At 38.2% G+C, this 17,880-nt stretch overlaps 1 protein-coding gene across 2 annotated transcripts in view; it reads right to left on the bottom strand.

Annotated features, from left to right (window-relative positions):
• The window catches only part of calcr (calcitonin receptor), a 102,291-nt gene that overhangs the window by 35,922 nt on the left and 48,489 nt on the right, over positions 1 to 17,880 (bottom strand). For both annotated transcript variants that reach the window (XM_007259802.3, XM_007259803.3), the window contains exon 2: positions 2,718 to 2,790. In XM_007259802.3, the coding sequence (XP_007259864.1) occupies positions 2,718 to 2,762 (45 nt within the window). In that variant the 5' untranslated portion in view covers positions 2,763 to 2,790. The remainder of the gene's footprint in view (positions 1 to 2,717; positions 2,791 to 17,880) is intronic.

Raw genomic sequence — 17,880 nt, forward strand, 5'->3', positions numbered from 1 at the left:
GCAGAAAATATCTGCCCAATATCATTAATTTCTCACCAATTCTGCATATACAGAGTTAATTATCATTATCATGACACGCTGGATAATTAATTTGTGATGAAATCTGGTAAAAAAAAAAAAAAAAAAAAAACTATTCCTAAAGTATCCTTTATTCCCAAGGACCTTACATTTTCTTTCTGCTACTGTGTGCAAAAACCATTTACATAATGTATCTTTACCTGGCACCGTTAATTCCCACCACAAGAAGCATGTATTTACATTATCTTTCATCAGATAATTCTTCATTTCACATGCTTTGCAAGTTATACCCTATTGCATGCATGACCACAAGCAGCTTCAAGGTTTCAAGGTTCAAACTTCAAGGTACATGTAGCGATAAAACTGCCAAAAGTAACAAGCAAAATGCCAAAACAGTGCCACGGCCACTCCTGAAAGGGGTGCATGAAAGGAGGTTTCGGAGCTCGCCAGCTTTTGGACAGCTGTTTGGAAATAAAGTGACGTGTGTAAGGTAATGGCAAAAACTAAAGCAACACAGAGGTGTGAAAAACACAAGCGCACTCTTGACGCTACAGCGTTAAGCGCTATGCAGATTTGATTGGCCTTCAGCTCTTTGCAGATTATCAGGCTATATAATACAATAATACTACTTTTATTAATATTTGTGCATCTGTTACTGTGGTTACAATGCAGTTATGGATAGCATCTGGCTGAGTAGAGTTTCAGGAGAAGTGAGGAGAGGAGCTTTTAACACTGTAATTCTGCACTTGTGTCAGTTCTTGTGTTCTGGTGGTTCTGACAAAACAGCAAAACTCTACTGACTGAAGCTCGCTTCACTGTTTACCTGTATTTATCTATGGAAGAGCCAGAGAGCATGACCTGCTCAATTAATGGCACAGTGTAATGTATAATTACATTAGCTATTTACAGTCTGTCCCATAAACTCATTAACATTACTCACATGTTGATTTGCAGCCATATTAAAGTGGGTTCACTTTTACACAGAGGAGAGAGACTGAAACGAAATTTAATTAGACAGACAGACAGACTGATTAATAGAAATCTGTCGCTCTGTCTGTGTGTGTTTCTATCTATCTACTCAGACTCTCTATCTGTCTGTCTATCTACACAAATTTATGCTGTCTATATACCCAACAATACAGCTGTACTGACAGAAAAACAGATCTGTCAAATCTGACAGATAGATAAATACTATAGATAGACAAGTACACAAATGAACAAAGACACAGAGACAGATAAGTAGATACAGAAATAAATATAGATATACAGCTCTGAAAAAAAATTAAGAGACCGCTTAAATTTTTACCAAATTTAAAACCTCTGGAATATAATCAAGAGAAAGATGGATGATCACAAGCCATCAAACCAAGCTGAACTGCTTGAATTTTTGCACCAGGAGTGGCATAAAGTTATTAAAAAGCAGTGTGCAGGACTGGTGGAGAACATGCCAAGATGCATGATATCTGTAATTAAAAACAGGGTCTTTCCACCAAATATTAATTTCTGAACTCTTAAAACTTTATGAATATGAACGTGTTTTCTTTGCATTATTTGAGGTCTAAAAGCTCTGCATCTTTTTTGTTATGTCAGCCATTTCTCATTTTCTACAAATAAATGCTCTAAATTACAATATTTTTTTACTTAGAATTTGGAAGAAATGTCTGTAGTTTATAGAATAAAAAACAATGTTTATTTTACTCAAACATATACCTATAAATAGCAAAATCAGAGAAACTGATTCAGAAACTGAAGAGGTCTCTTATTTTTTTTCCAGAGCTGTATATATAGATAAAGATAGATGAATTAAGAACACTTTTAGAAAGCTAGACCTTCATACAGACAGACAGATTCAGATAAACACAGAAAGACTAATTGACAGACTGATAAATGAACTGATAATGTGGCAGATTAATGTGTAGATTGATTAAAAGATGATTAATAGATTAATTCCAAACATTGAAAAGAATTACCCCCCAGTGTATGTAGGGTAGAGATTTAGAGAGTTAGTTAACTGTAAGTAAGATTAAGTCATTGTGACTGAAGGCCAGTATGCGTATCTCCAAAAACAAAGGCCATTAGAACTGCACAGTGAAAAGTCCCCACTGAAAGATGAGACAAGGGTGAGGAAAAGCTCTTGACATTTTGGCTGATTGTTTGCCTTGCTGGCAGCTCCACTGTTTTCTGTATGAGATGTTACTCTGTAAGAGAGCTTGTTGTATGTGGAGGGCTTTACATGCCTACTTTCCATATTCCACGCAAAAAAAATCTACCCACTTCAGCATGAATGGAGAGCAGCAGGCCAATCGATTTGTAGATGAAAAGAGGTTTCCTTTTTTTCTTCTTTTATTTGGGTCACCTCCTTTTTAATTGCCAAACTGAACAAACTGAAGCAATTAGCGGGTAGCAGATTACTGAGCTACATCAAATTAATCTGCTTCTACCCATTGATTTCCAGTGTGAAAAATGGAATATGAAATGCAACAGAATATAATCTACAAATCAGTGTAAAACTTTACATAAAGAGAAAGAAATGCATGTGTTTGCTAAACTTAGGCTCACACATGGTATTTTAAAGCTGTGTAAAGAAGCTGACAGCATGCAGAGCAGGAATTTAGTAGTAATTTTACAACAAGTGAACAAAGTGAGCAGATATTGCCCTGACAAAACAACACAGACAAGCTAAAACTTTCCATACTTACCAAAACAAATAACATCAAAAGCCAGTGGATGCCTTGCCAAGCCATGCTCTCAGATCTCAGATGCAGTCTTTATCTGAAAGCACAAAAGGAGGATAGTGAAAAGGCCAGGCCGTAAACAATCCTAAAATAACCAAAAGAGGTGTGTGACAGATGTTCGATTCAGTGTTACATAAGAGAGCTGACATGTTTGGCTGCACCTTAGTGCCAGAGACATACCAATGCTGACTGTATACAGTACAATACAATATTTATAATATAAAGAACATGCTAATAAAATAATGTGACTGTTAATTATATCAGTGTTAACCTTGCTGTTATCAGCCTTGGGTAAGCTGGGCTTTCTCAGGCCACTGGCTGCCTGTAAAATTGCCATTCCCCATTGGTCTCTTTACTCACACCCTGTAAATCCTTTTTGTGAGCCAATTACACTGGTGTGTAACCAGACTCCCTCTGCGCCTGTTTTCTTTCAACACCTAAACCCCTGTGGGCAGCGGTGCTGATGGACACAAACTCCAGGAGAAGCTGCTGTGTCTGAGGATTCATTCTACCATGTGCTGATATGATATATGACTGACAACAGGTACATCTTGCACACTTCATTAACTGAGCTAAGGAGGCCTGTCACAACAATTACATTATCAACTTATCATACAATATATAAAGATAGTTGACCTAAATACTGCCCTGTGCATTTACTTTGTTTAAAACAGTTTTTTTTCTTTGACTTTTTTTTATTTATTTTATACGTAAGCATAATGTCTAAATATACTTAAAATGAAATGTTAATGTGTAAAATGGACTTGGGGTGTAGTGAAACATGATAACAAGTACGAACTTTAGTCATATGACCAACCCCCTTCTCCCCAAGAAATACATTGCTTTTAGCTGATGCTCCCAAAAGGCTTACAAAGCTAGTGACAGGGGCACAGTGTTGCTCTTGCAAAGAAATTGATATTTACACTGGTAACAAGCTAAAAGTAGATCCACACTTCATTGTTAGAATTCTGAGGGCCCTGACACTTAAGACAAGGCACTAAGAACTTTATTAAAAACACAGTTTATACACACACTGCTATCAGGTAGTTCTCCAAATGCCGCCATGCTAAAATAAAGTCACGATAGGTCGAATGACGAGCACAAACGAATAGCTAGGATAAAGGAACAGATTGCAAAATGCACTAATATTGTACAGATATTTTCAGCAACAGCTGGAATTCATGCATATATACAGAATTAATTTAGACGTTTGTTTCCCCAAATCCTACCCTATGTTCTTGCTCATCAGTCAACAATAACCTCTGGCATGTGTGACCGTGTTCTATAGTGCTGGATGATATACAGTATATGGGCAAAAGTTGTAGGACACCAACACTTTGCACCTATGGGAGCTTTTATGAAGCCCCGTTCTAAACCCATAGCCACTTATGTGGAGTCAATCCCCCTGAGGGGGGATTTTACCCCTGCTTTTACACCTTCGTTGTTCAGACTCAGTTTGGTCCGAACCAAGCACCAATTAATAAGCACCCTTATTAATTAACAGATATTAAATAAATGTTTTATTTTATCATTCTGCTGCAGGATGTGTGAAGAGTCAGATTCTGACAGAGAGACATCATTTGTCACAACACCTGGCAAAGCAACTTACAGTTCTCATAACTAACATTCTACAAACTAATTATTAAGTATAAAGGGTAACACTTTACTTGGATGGTCCATTTTATGGCCTTGTGGATGCTCAACTGACATTCAACTAACACTGAATTGAATGTCCATTAAATGTAACTTAACCCTATGTTGAATGTAAATGATTCAAAATAGAACCTAACCGTACACCTAACCCTAATCTTAACCCTTAATCAACCAGAAAATCTAACCCTAACCCTAACCTTAACCATGAATTAACTCTAAAATCAAACCCTACACCTAACCCTTACCCTAACCTTAACCTAAACTTAAAATCTAACCCTAAACCCAATCCCAAAATATTAAGATAAGCGTTTGGGTTAGAGTTGAATGTACGATTATATTCAATAGAGAATCATTTACTTTCACCTTTTAGTTCATTTACATGTAATAGACATGTAGTTGAATGTCAATTGAATGTCAGTTGAGCATCAAAGAGGCCATCAAACTCCGTATAACTGCCATTCAGTACCATGCAGGAGTCACACAGACTGTATGCCTGGTGATTTAATACACCTGGGGCAATGTCATCTGGATTCAGTAATTAATAAGCGTGTCCCAGTACTTGTGTCCATACAGTATATAATGTATTGCACTATACCGTTGTTGGAGCTATAAGTATTATAAGTATTAATTCTCAGATTTGATTTGCAGCATTGAATGATAACAGCCATGGCACTGCTCTGTCCCATAACAATAAATTCCCTCATGTCAAAATTAAAAAAATATATATATTTTGTATATCAGAACAGTGACCGTAAACTGCACCACATTTAATCTGCTGGGTCCTTAGAACTGTTTTAAAAGAACAGTTCGAAATATATCCAATAAAATGAAAGCCAGTTTTCTCTTTGGGAATCTAATTCAAGTCTTGTTAACATGTATTGTTTACTTGAGTATCCATTGAGTATCAATTTCATGTGATAAGAGAATAAAAACATTTATGTATACTGGGGGTGGGCAATATTATACCGTATACAATATATCGTGACACAGAAATATCATGATATTAAAAATCCATATCGTGATAATAGGGATGGTTTGTCTTAAAAGTGGTCTATTATTTACTGTGAAGCTTTAAGTGTATTTATTGTATAATTGTTTTAGTTTATAGTTTTTGTTCACAGTTTATATGCATAAAAATATTCTGCAATATTATTTGCTGCATTATATTATTTTATGCTATATTATTTAATTTGCCACATTATGATTATACTGTTAAACTATTATACTATATTCCTCAAATTAATGAATATTTCTGTTTTTCTATTTTGCCAAGTATATTATTATTGCAAAAATACCCTGAAATATCGTGATATTATTTTAGAGCCATATCGCCCACCCCTAATGTATACTAATTATTGATATGAATGTCATAAATGAATGTCATGGATGTTCAGTGGATTTTTAAAAATGTTTTTATTAAATTGTTGCTACCACCACCATGCTTAACAGTAACAGTTTCTTAAGAGAGTTAATGGAGTTGAATGTCTCACCATTACTTCTTCAATTATTCAAACAGTCTTTAAAATGGCTCTAATAACGTCTTATTACATGTTATTCTGTCATTCTGCCTCAAGAAAATCACTGAAATACATTTGTACAATTAAATAATGATGGTATTGTACCTCCAACCACAACTGTATGTAACTGGGTCAGAGTGAAGTGTTAATAAATGAAGCTCTAGACTACTTGCACTGAAATGTAGCAGTTGTGTAGAACTAATACTGCACAGTGCAGCAGAATAAAATCCTTGTTTTGTGGAATTGCATTTCTTGTAGCGTCCGTGTCTCAGTCACTCACTCTGTTTGGTCTAGTAAACACTGACCCTGTCTGGAATGGTGGCACTGAAGGAACATAATAATTTTCCACTGTATAGCAGTGCAAAAACTTCTGCTCGACTCTGGACTTGGAATGCAAAACATGCAACCTGAGGCAAGAAACAGCCTGCCATGATACCGCTTTTATAGAGCAGCTTTAGGAGTCGGGATGCTGGTGTGCTACTGATGACGTCTCTATCCATCATCCTGCCAGAGAAGTCGTTATTTTTTGCAAATTAACAGCGAAGCACAGAGTGAATTTACACAGCAGGTGCCAGCAGGGTCTGAGGTGTCTGAACCTGAAAGTTTGTGGGATTAAAAAAAGGTACTGGAGCCGTGCCATTTTCATCATTTTATATGACACAGAGAACAGGCCGCCTGGCTGGCCAAGGAGAGACAGAGCGCAGCCTCGCTCATCCTGACCGGTTCTGCTGCCAGGCTCAGTCATGCCAGATGGCTGTGGACAGTGGCACTGGGAGAGCGGGAAAATCAGAGCATGGAATGCTGCTTCCTCCGAATAGCACGCAGTCATGTTTCAAAACGCCTGCACATAGACGCATGGGAGCGGAGCCAAACGAGAGGAAATGGAGTTAAAAAAAAATGGATGTGTGTGCAGGTATTCAATTCTACCACACCACTGTCCATTAACTGAAGTAATGTTCTCAACAAAGGAAGATAAATGTAAAATTCAGAACTAAAGAATTTCTTTTTCAAATGATTTTGAGACTACACACTTTCTATGCCTCTCATATCTGGTAGAGATAAAACAAAATGTTTGTTTTTGGCAAAAAAAAAAAAAGTCAACAAAATGAGATTTTGGCTATAGCCTAATTACAAATACCAACAAAGTTTTTCGCAGGTTTTCATTAATTTTCCATTACTTCTTTCACCACTGCATTAATTAAATATCCCAAATATATTTTGTATTGCTTTTCAAAGAAAAAGCAATTTTAAAAACTACAATTTAAAATATTTATTTAACGATGAGCATTTTAACATACCAGCAGATAGAATATTCATTATTTAGTTTAAACATTCTGTCTTTTATACCAAAACTGAATTGGCTAAACAATATGTCCATGTCTGTGTTATAATTTATTTACATAACATTTCATCACCAGACGGTTGAGGGACAGCAGAGCCTTTCCCATTGTTCAGGCAAGCTTTGGATTCAGCCATGTGGTGTATCATGTGGTGCATCTGTTGCCTAATGGTTATTAAAGCAGACTTGGAATTGCAAGATCACCAATTTGATCCCCTTTACTGGCAGGAAGTGGGGGAGAGGGCACTGGAGGAACTATGTTTTCTTCTCGTCATTCATTGTTAAGACTGAATAATACAGAATAACAGAATCAATTCCTCAAACTAATGGTGGCATACTATGGTGACATCCTATTACAGAACCACCGTCTAATTCAGTGAGCTCTTGTTTCATTTACGTTTATAAAGGCAGACTGCATGGATAGGTTCTTTTTTTTTTTTTTTTTCCTGACCAGAAGCAGTGTTTCTTTGCTTTTTTTTTTTTACACACAGTGTATAATGATGGATTTCATGGTCCTTGCAAATTGAGCAAACCCCAAATTAGAAAATATTAATAAATTCCAGAATCTTCAGAAAATAACTGCGTAATTGGCTTTTATAAAGACATTTTTTAGATGATTGGTGAATGAGGCCCAATTCTTTTCTGGAGAAATATTTACAGCCCCGATTGCACTCATCTTCATTTTCAGCTCCTCTAATTATCTCCCCACCACTAGAGCTCTCATTATGCAAAATCAGGCCTGTTTTGATAACATTCTTTAAAACAACTTTCACTCAGTTTAAGAGATTCAGACTCCAATCAAAGTTTTCTTTATAGCCATTGCACTAATTTAACTCATCCGTAGCAGTCAACATAAAAAGCCGTGACTGGGGGCTGTGAGCTTACACACACATGGAGCAGCAATCATCCACCTCAGTGGTAAGCAACTGAGGGTTAAGGTCAATTTATGCTTCTGCAATAGTAGCAGTAGTAGTATAAATGAGCCTTTAGAGCTCTTGCATAAGGGCACCCAAACCATTAAAGTAAAGGGAAAGAAAACACTGTTCCTTCACTCCCCCTGCCCTCACTTCCTGTTAGTTTAAGGGTTTAGAACCAGCAACCTTGCCATCTTAAGTCTACTTCTTTAGGACACAGCTTTTTCCACATTAAATCCTTAAATAAAGACTCTACCCAAGTTCTTTTTTTAACAATTGCACTTTCTGCTCGTTCTCCCAGTTACGCCATCAATATAAACTTTCCAGCAGCAGCTGCCAGTTTTTTTTAAGTACTTAGTTTGCACAAACTAAGCTTGTCCGGTTTCACCATTTACCGAACACAACGCTAAGATGATAGTCTGGCCATAAATGCACATGAGAAGGGCATTATAACACGGCTGTACAACAGCTGCAGCTCTTCAGCCTTCCTCTCACTCGGGACTAATAACCGATGGAAAAGGCATCTGGAACTCCAGTTGCCTGAAGACGAGTGTAACGCCATGTGATGGAAGGTTCATTCAACGCTACGTGTAAAGTAAAGATTTCTCCAGTCCAAAATACTACTGGCTGCACTCATGTTAGAGAGGAGCTTGGAAAGGTATACTCACAAAGTCCTTCGTTCAACAGATGCAAAATTCATACTGGGTCTCATTACCAAACATCCTGATTATGGGCCAAACTTCACTCACACATACTGAAAAGCGATTGTCAGAACCATCTCAAATGTGTTGAGGTTTCTCTCCATCTAGATCCACAAACAGAAAAAGCTGGCAGAACTGCTGAAGACATCAGTTATCTGAGATATCAATTAAATGCCTTAAATGTCTCATTTGAAAGACTGGAGAGAATCTGGGTTACATGTATGGGATGGAATGATTAACTGTTGCTTTCTGCATATACACTCAAAAATATTACATTTAAAATTTTGTGGGTACGTTTGACATTATAACATGCAAATGTTTCAAGCTTACAAACTACATATATACATAATATGCTCAATAAATGCCTAAATGCCCTAATCAGTCTAAGATTAGGGCATTTAAGTAATTTATTGCTCCAGTTAACTTTTTAATCTTTCTTACAAATAGCACTGCAATCTAATCATTCCTTCTGAGTGCAAGTATATTATTTGACCAGTGTTTTTTGAGTGTATTACTGATAGCATTAGCTTCCTTTACTCAATGATTTTAACAAACCTTGTGTACACAAACAAAGACTTCTAGCCAAACACAGATCCCTCTAAAGCATCATTAAACGTCCGGTGTATAATCAGCAGCCAGAACAGTAATGCAGCACAAAACAGGCTGTAGGACACAACAGTACATTTTGATTAAAAGAGGTTTAATTACAAAGTATTACAAGGTTACACCTGGCCACATCAGCCATGACATTACCACCAACTGCCTAATATTGTAAAGGTCCCCTTCATACTGCAAAAACAGCAGTTTGTTCTTTTTTTGAGCTACTATGTAACCTGTAACCAACTACCAGAAAGTTTTCTGCTAAAAAAGGTACAGGGTTACCTGTGTTAACTAAGTAGAAATACATTTCTTGAGCAATAAATCCTGATTTGGAATCTTCAAAAATGTGCTGAGATTTGGTTACCATTCCATTAATTACATTCAGTATGTTAATGCATTTTATATGACCTTAAATAAGAACCAATTTTAGAGTGCAGATGTGGTGGGTGTGGAGTTATTGATTACATGGTTGTGAGTTCAATATTCTCAAAGCTGCCTCTGATGGACAATAGGGCTGCAACTGATGATTATTTTGGTAGTCAAGTAATGTGGTGATGATCATTTTTTCGATTGGTCGATTAGTCAACGATTATTTCTGCCATGTCCTCCACCTCTTAAAACAATAGAAACAGCTTAACATGAGATTTAAAAGACTTTTAAATGTCTAGATGTTGTTTAAATGTGGAAGGAACTAATATTAATGAGTAAATGTGTAATCTCTTGTGTTTATGCACTTTTGGAGTTGAGTGTAAACTGTGTGAGGGAGCCATTTTCACATCTACCATTGCTTTTCTGTCCCCAGCACTTGGTGTAATTCGGGGCTGTTACAAATTAACAATATAATCAACACTGTCCATTATATAGACCAATTGTTGTAGCCCTAATGGACAACTGAGCAAACTAAAGAAAAAGATGTTTCTTGCAACTTGGCTCTTACTACAGTTGAAAAATGAAATTCAGGCTTTAAACCAAGCAGGTTGGACTGAGATGCTGGAGTAAGATTACAGAATTTGACACAAATGTATGTAAAGTCAAGAACTTCAATCTACTGTATGAATAAGATTTAGTGCAATAGAGTATGTAGTTTTAAATACTAATTAATCTTCACTAATAATGTAGGTCTGTTTCAGAGAAATAAAGATTGCATACATAGAAGCAGAAACTTTTGGCAAAATCATCCTCCCAGTGCATCTCAAACTGCCCCTTGACATGTTTGAACACTAAAACTGTAGCAGTCTGTCTTCTAAGGGTCTAGGATGAGTTTATGTTTATACTTGGCACTGTCACAATCAACCCAATAACGTTTTATATGATGCCACAGCATCAAAACACAGAACACAGATTTTACAGAGTTCACATTGCACAAGCCTGTTTGGAGCCAGTAGTATACACTGGGACAAATTTAAGCAAAAATATAGGCAGGCGTGGTCCCTTTACAGTGACTCACTTCTAGCCTTTATTTACGATGATCTCAATTGATCCCAATTGGCTTCAAATTCTGAATCTTTCCTTCCACAATATGCGCCACTTTAAAAAACACTCTGTGGCCTGAGGAGGTTCTTGTGTTCCCGAGTCCATTCAACATAACGTTATTAATTCATGTTTAAATAAACTGTGGTCAAGTTCAGCTCTGTAAGTTACATCATGTAATGCAATGCTTTCGCTGATGCTGAAGCTTGTTAAACCCAGTGGATCTGGCACTGGAGACAGGTTGAGAGTACTAAAAGCTGCCCAACAAACAGAATCGCACAGATGAAGAGAACAGGAAGGCTCCCCTCAGGCTGTTTGAGTTGAATTTCGTTTGAGTCGTAGTGTTTGCTCTTGCTTCTGTTCCCTATCTGAGCTGTCGGCTCCGAATGGGGCCTCGTTAGAAAAATACTGCTCCTTTTCATTACAGAGATAGTCTTTGGGGGGGAAGAGAAATGACAGTGCGGTGCGCATCGATATCATCTTCCATTTGCCAAAATGTGGTGTAAGTGAATTGCGAGCCATTACAGTCAACTGTGATAGAACGCCCATGACGCAACAAAGCACAAACAGTAAAGCGCTATTCTGAGATGTGACCTGTGATGCATCTCACAGAGACAAAACTAGAGCTCTGTGGTGAAGCTGTAAACAAAGACAGGGAGCCATCTACTTCGTGCACTTTCTTTTTGTGCACCATTACGTTCTTAAAGTATTTCATCCAGAGCTTTGCTGCTGGCATATGATATCAAAACCCAACTCTATTATCTTTTTCTTTTTTTTAAACAAATGTTTGAAAACACCAGCTGCCCTTTACACTGTGCAAAACATCTGACGAAGAATGAACAACATAACCAACAGAATGCACAATATAAGCTCACTGGGCAATTCCCCCCCCCCCCAAAACAGTCATTTCTCACATCTGTACCTTCGAGATAAGGACTGCACCAATCAATTAAGATTCTGTTCATCTTAATCCACTCTTAAACAGGGTGGCTGTTTCAGCTTGAAACGTCTGTGTGTGTCTATTTTAGACTTTCACCTGCTGTTCCAGATGGAGCACAGGAACTGAGGTCTGGGGATTTTGCTGGTCAGTCAAAGTGTCTCATTGTTCACGTCAGCTGAAGCAGTCGTTCACAGACAGACGACCTTTCAGCTGTCAAGCTAGAACTTGGGTGTCAGTGTTGTGGTCTGATTAAATATAAAGCATAACGTTAGCAGAGGAGTGCACTCAAATGGACAGAATTACCTCAGAGTCGGGGGGTAAACATCTTTATCTGAGAGAAGTGTGAAAAATTTGTGGTGAGAATCAAATAAAAAAAGGTTTATACATCGCAACTTATATTTAATTAACACTTTAGGGTCAACAAACATATCAGCATGCCAAATTTGATGTTTCTTGATGTTTCTAACAATATATTTGTGACACTACAGCACTGTTGTGTAACTTGTATTCCGCTAAGTTATGGGTTTTTGAGTCAGTCACCCAATTCTTATCTGTAATTGGTGGATTTGTGAAAAATCAGATGCAAAAATACTGTTGGATATATCAATACTGGTTTAATAATTAGTTAATTAGTTCAAGCTTCTCGATGGTTTTCAGCACCTGGTTTGGCTGCACTTTAATTTAAGGGTTTGTGTTCAATGTGGATCTATTCTCGATTTCTATCAATACTCTGTGTGAACTGACCAATGGCTCACGAAGAACTGGAATTTTTGACTAGAGTTTAGCTAAATGTACTGGTTCTTGCATTTTAAGCCAAGTCCACATATTTTCTGTCCATTCCACAAGCACCTCTGACGTGTGTTTGTAGTCACTGTCCAGTGAAAACAATCTAGCTGATGTTCTGTGGCTATGCTAAAAAATTCTGAGTTAGTCCACCTCCATCACTGGCAGCAATAGAGCATGATCACCAGAGCATGATGCTACCACTTTGTTTACTATGCTACAACAGCTAACTTTTGTAGACATGAAAAATTAATCTTTGCTACTTCTGACCACAAAACCTCACTCCAGAAGGTTTTTTTCTTAGTCAATGTGGTCAGCTGTAAACTAGTTAAGCCTGTAGGTGAGGGGTCAGCAATTAAATTTGGCCGCAGGCCAGATATTTTCCAACACAAGTAGTAAACGCTAAGGAGCACATTTAACCATCAACAAAAGTACCACATCCACAGACGGCGACCACTAAAGCAATCACATAAAAAATGCAGAAATTATCTCTAAATAAGCAGCACTTTTAAATTGTGTTTACACTCTGGGCTCATAGTGTAGTTTGGTAGCTATGGGGATTCACAGCTGGAGCTCAGCTGGAGTTCAGCAGAGTTTTATATGTGGTTAATGTTTAGAGACAGACCCTGCACAACACCTCTATCTCCAAGAGATATTGTCATGACCTGTGCAAATCTATGTTCATCTATTTGACATCTGACTTTGTCATTGTGCTGTGTGTTGATCAATCCAACGAGAGCGGTCAAAAAAATGTAAATACTTATGTGGGCACAGAAAAGCTACCACCGGTAGTCAACTATGATTACTAACAGGAAGGTAAGTGTCCTTGGCAGCACTGCTGAATTAATAAGCTAAGTGGGTGTTTGGATAATTGTAGTTCTGTTTTGCCAAGACATTCACGTCCATCACGAGTGCACCACAACTGTTCACTGACATGATAAAAGTCATGAAACAGAGGGGCACCTAGTGGTCCAGCGGTCTAAAGCGCTGCCACTATGAGCAGAAGGTCGCAGGTTCGCAGCTTTGCCATCAAGCTGCCGTCCCTCAGAGGGAGCAAAATTGGCCCAGCTCCCTCCACATGGGTAGATTGCGCTCTCTCCCCACATTACTCCTAAAGGTGATGTCCACAGCACAGGTGTCTGTGAGTTGATGTATCAGAACTGAGTCGCTGCGCTTTCCTCCGAGTGCGCTGTGATGCTATTTGGCAATGCTGCATCAGCAGCAGCTCGAAAAAAAGCGGTGGCTGGCTTCACATGTATCGGAGGAAGCATGTGTTAGTCTTCACCCTCCTGGTGTGTTGGGGCATCACTAGTGATAGGGGGAGTCCTAGTGAGTGGGTTGGGAAAAATGGCTAAATTGGAGAGAAAATGGGAAAAATTTGAAATAAAAAAAAGTCATGAAACAGCAGTGTGTAAAATGATCATAAAGTGTTACCTCAGGGGACAGCTTGAGAACGCTCACACCTGTATAAGTTGTAATGTGTTACTTTGTGAGTAAGTTCGAACATGAATTGTTGACATGGGTTTCCAACATTGTTCAGGCATGTAGCATTCCTCGATCCCACAATGGACAGCACAGGGGGTTGACAATAATTGTGACTGGCTGTGCCTGGATAGAATTTTTCATGTAAACAAGACAAAGAAATCACATCCACATACAATGCATGCGCCCCAACTTAGGCCTTAACGGAACTCTAAAAACTTGCATATCCTTGCCATGAGCACGCTGGCCAGTGTTAAACCTCACGCTCACCACTCATACAGGTGTGGACTTTCTCAAGCCACCCCCTAACTGAGGTAACACTTCATGCTAAATTTACATACTGCTATCTCATGACTTTCAGCAGGTCTGTTTACATAAAATCTGTAATGGTATAAAAAAGCACGGAGGGGCTGGAAGGAAACAAGGCACTGGTCTCTGGCTTTTTTGGAGGCACACACACAGGAACACACTGTGTGGGGCAGAAGAGGTGTTAAATGGCACAAAGCCAACACCATTGCATCTCACAATTGCTGTCAAGATAACTATGGCTAAGCACATCAGACCAGATGCTACAGCTAGCTCTCACACAGAGAACTAAAACTACCCTCAACATGTGTAGTAGTATGTGTTCTACCAGGAGACTCAAATGCATGTAACTCATGTCTCAACCAGATCTGCAATTTCCACCAGTCTTTATAAAACCTCCTCTTACACACCTTATCAGCATAAAGGTGCTCTATTGTTTCCCCTTCTAATGCCAAATTTACAGTACATTAAATTTACAATTTACAGTAATTGCTATCTATAACATTAATACTATTAAGATTAAAAATGTTTTTATTGCATTCTTGACATCTTTCTGGTAGAAATAAAGTATAGTCCAAGTCTTACAAGCCTAGAATAAAACATCAAAACATTAACGCTTTGCAGAGATATTGACTACATGCGTTTGGGGCTTTTGTTATTTCTTATTGTGAATCATTTACCTTGGAAAAAGGTGGGATTTTGGTGTCTTTTTGACAGTATGGGTTTTAAAGGATACTGCAATTTATTATTTTCCAAAACATAGTATTGATTTTTAATTATCACTCTGCATGTAAAGATTGCTGTCAGACAGCAGTTCATTTTGTGTTATGTTTAAACCCTAACCACAGCCTTAGTTCATAGTTGATAGGGTACAAAAGTTCATGGTTCTCTACCTATTAGCCCTGCTCTGAAAGTGCTGAAAACTATGGCGGCTGTACAGCAATGAGCTAGACATCGGTTGGCTTTAATAGGTGAAACATTTATATAGCTCCAAAATGGACCAGAAGAAGTACACAGGAAAATGCACTTAATGGAGTGTCCATAATTCAGCAACTACATAAAATAAGCGCAATTACTACTGCTCTCTCCCAGCGCGGTCTTGCCTGAGGGCTAAATGTTCTCAGGAGTAATGCAGATCAAGTGCAGGCGCACAGAGCTCGGCGTGCAGATTAGCTGCATCTAGTGGCTTTCCAGCATCGCTCGGCAGCAGAGGTCCTGCTGGGATTTTCTGGGAGAAGAGTTTTCACATTCACATCAGCTCATATCTCTCTCAGATGAGATGAGGTGATGGAACTAAGTGGAGAGAGGTGGACTGGATGGAGAGCAATTACTGGAATTTCACATTTCCTGAACCCTTTCTATCCCACATGATTGACTAGCTGTGAAGCTTTCCACTAAACAAAGATCTGTTCTGTCTCTACTCTTAAAGCTTTAATAGTTATTTCCTGGCTGTGAATGTGCTGAGTTGCTTAAAGCGTGGAACTAAAATTATTTCTGATCCCTGCGAGTCCACATTAAGTCACGTTCACAGTGAAGTCATGATCGAAATTAGCCGCGTATCTGGAACTTATTACTGAATCGCAGTAAAGACCCTCCTCAATCATCGTGCTGAAATCTCCAGCTCTATTGTGTGGTTTCAGATAGGATAATGACGTCTTGTGACTTGTTGCCTCACATTGCCCCCGGCACCCCTGCAGGCCTATCTGAGTGTCTGTCAGATTCATTTATAGTGATGAGACGATCTATCAGTGAGCTGCCCGCCATCGCCTCTGAGGCACAATAGATATTCATGGCCTTTATTATCTGATGACAGATAGAATTTCACAATGTGGTTCAGAGAGCCTGAGGATCACTGAGATTGAGGCTGTGACATCAGCTCTAAGTGCAGGGGTGACACAGGAAAACTCTAAGTGAAGATATGTCACTCAGTGCTGGGGAGAAGACTCCTCTTACAGTGCAGTTTGTCAGTAACGTGGCTTTGCTTTTATTTTTTATACATTATATTAGATTTCAAATCATGACTTGTCAAGCGCAGACATTTACGCAGATTAGGCCAGTCATGATACTTACATTATTGAATTTATGTACAACAAATGGACATTGTGTTTTTTTATAGAAAGATGAGTCTGAAGAGTAAATGTGTCTGTTAAAATAGCTCGGGGAGTCAACTTTGTTTGAAACAATATTTTCATGTTGGATATTTAAGCATTTTTATATTCCAGTTTTACCATCTTAATTAAAAAAAACTTTACTTTAGTTTTAAAGAAGTGTAAATGCATTTACCTGTTATATTATTATTATAAAAGTGGCATCATGGATTTTATTTTAACAATTCCGTTTACCACAACAAAAAATAGTCCAAACTAAAACAGTTATTGTGGCTTTTTAGGTTGACAACACTGACAGGTATTTTTACTAATGGTGGCATTCAGCTACCCACAAATTCAAAAACTGAACAAAAATATATAAATGTGAAATAAGTGACTTTAATTGACCTTAAATCAATAACAGGAGTCCAGGAAGAGATGAAATTTATAGGATTTCTCCTCCAATACTTCCACTTTTGGTATCGGATTCTGATGTCAATGTAAATAATGAAAACAGTTCAAGACAAAGCTTATTGACCATTTCATACACTTGAATTGGTCTTATAGATGTGACACACTTTACTAAATGCCACAGAAAGAGAACATAACAAAATGTAGGACCAAAATCTTCAGGAAGTCTTAATGTCGCCATTTTTTAGCGTGCCAAAATCATTCTGTTTTTGTGTCCGTGGTAACAAAGAAACAGCTCGAGTCCGGTCCCACTGAACATTTCTATATGCTTGCCAGCTCCTTGCTGCTGTGATGGGATGACAATGAGAATTTTTCTGAAAGTCGAAAACCTGCAAGACCGGAGGCCCAGGCTGAGCAGTACTGTGGCTAGGTGGCTGTGATAAGAAAGAAACAATTCAAGTGCTGTGGGCACTCACTGGAAAAGCCTTCAGGCCACATGGAATTAAGTTTTAATTTATTTGCACACTGTCTAGTAGCTCACATCTCAGCAAGCACGAGAGAGAGAGAGAGAGAGAGAGAGAGAGAGAGAGAGAGAGAGAGAGAAAGAGAGAGAGAGAAAATAGTGTGAGAGAGTAAAGAAACAGCTCTATCAGCGCACTGCCCTTCAAAGCCCAGTTTCAACTGTGTAAAACTAAAGAACAATAGAACATGATTGAACAAATGGTAGAGAGCCGTAACAGCAGTTTATTAAAGAATGCTCTAGATCATGAAGACACCAACAAGTCAAGAACACACTGAATCAGGTCTGTCTTCATGATTAAACTCCACACAATGAAGAAGGTAAAGGTCTAAGTCTCAGTGAATAGTTAAAGGAGCACTCAACAGTGTGCACAAGGATAATGAACATTTAAAATTTCAATAGTT

This window comes from Astyanax mexicanus, chromosome 3, assembly GCF_023375975.1.
Source record: "Astyanax mexicanus isolate ESR-SI-001 chromosome 3, AstMex3_surface, whole genome shotgun sequence".
NCBI lineage: Eukaryota > Metazoa > Chordata > Actinopteri > Characiformes > Acestrorhamphidae > Astyanax > Astyanax mexicanus.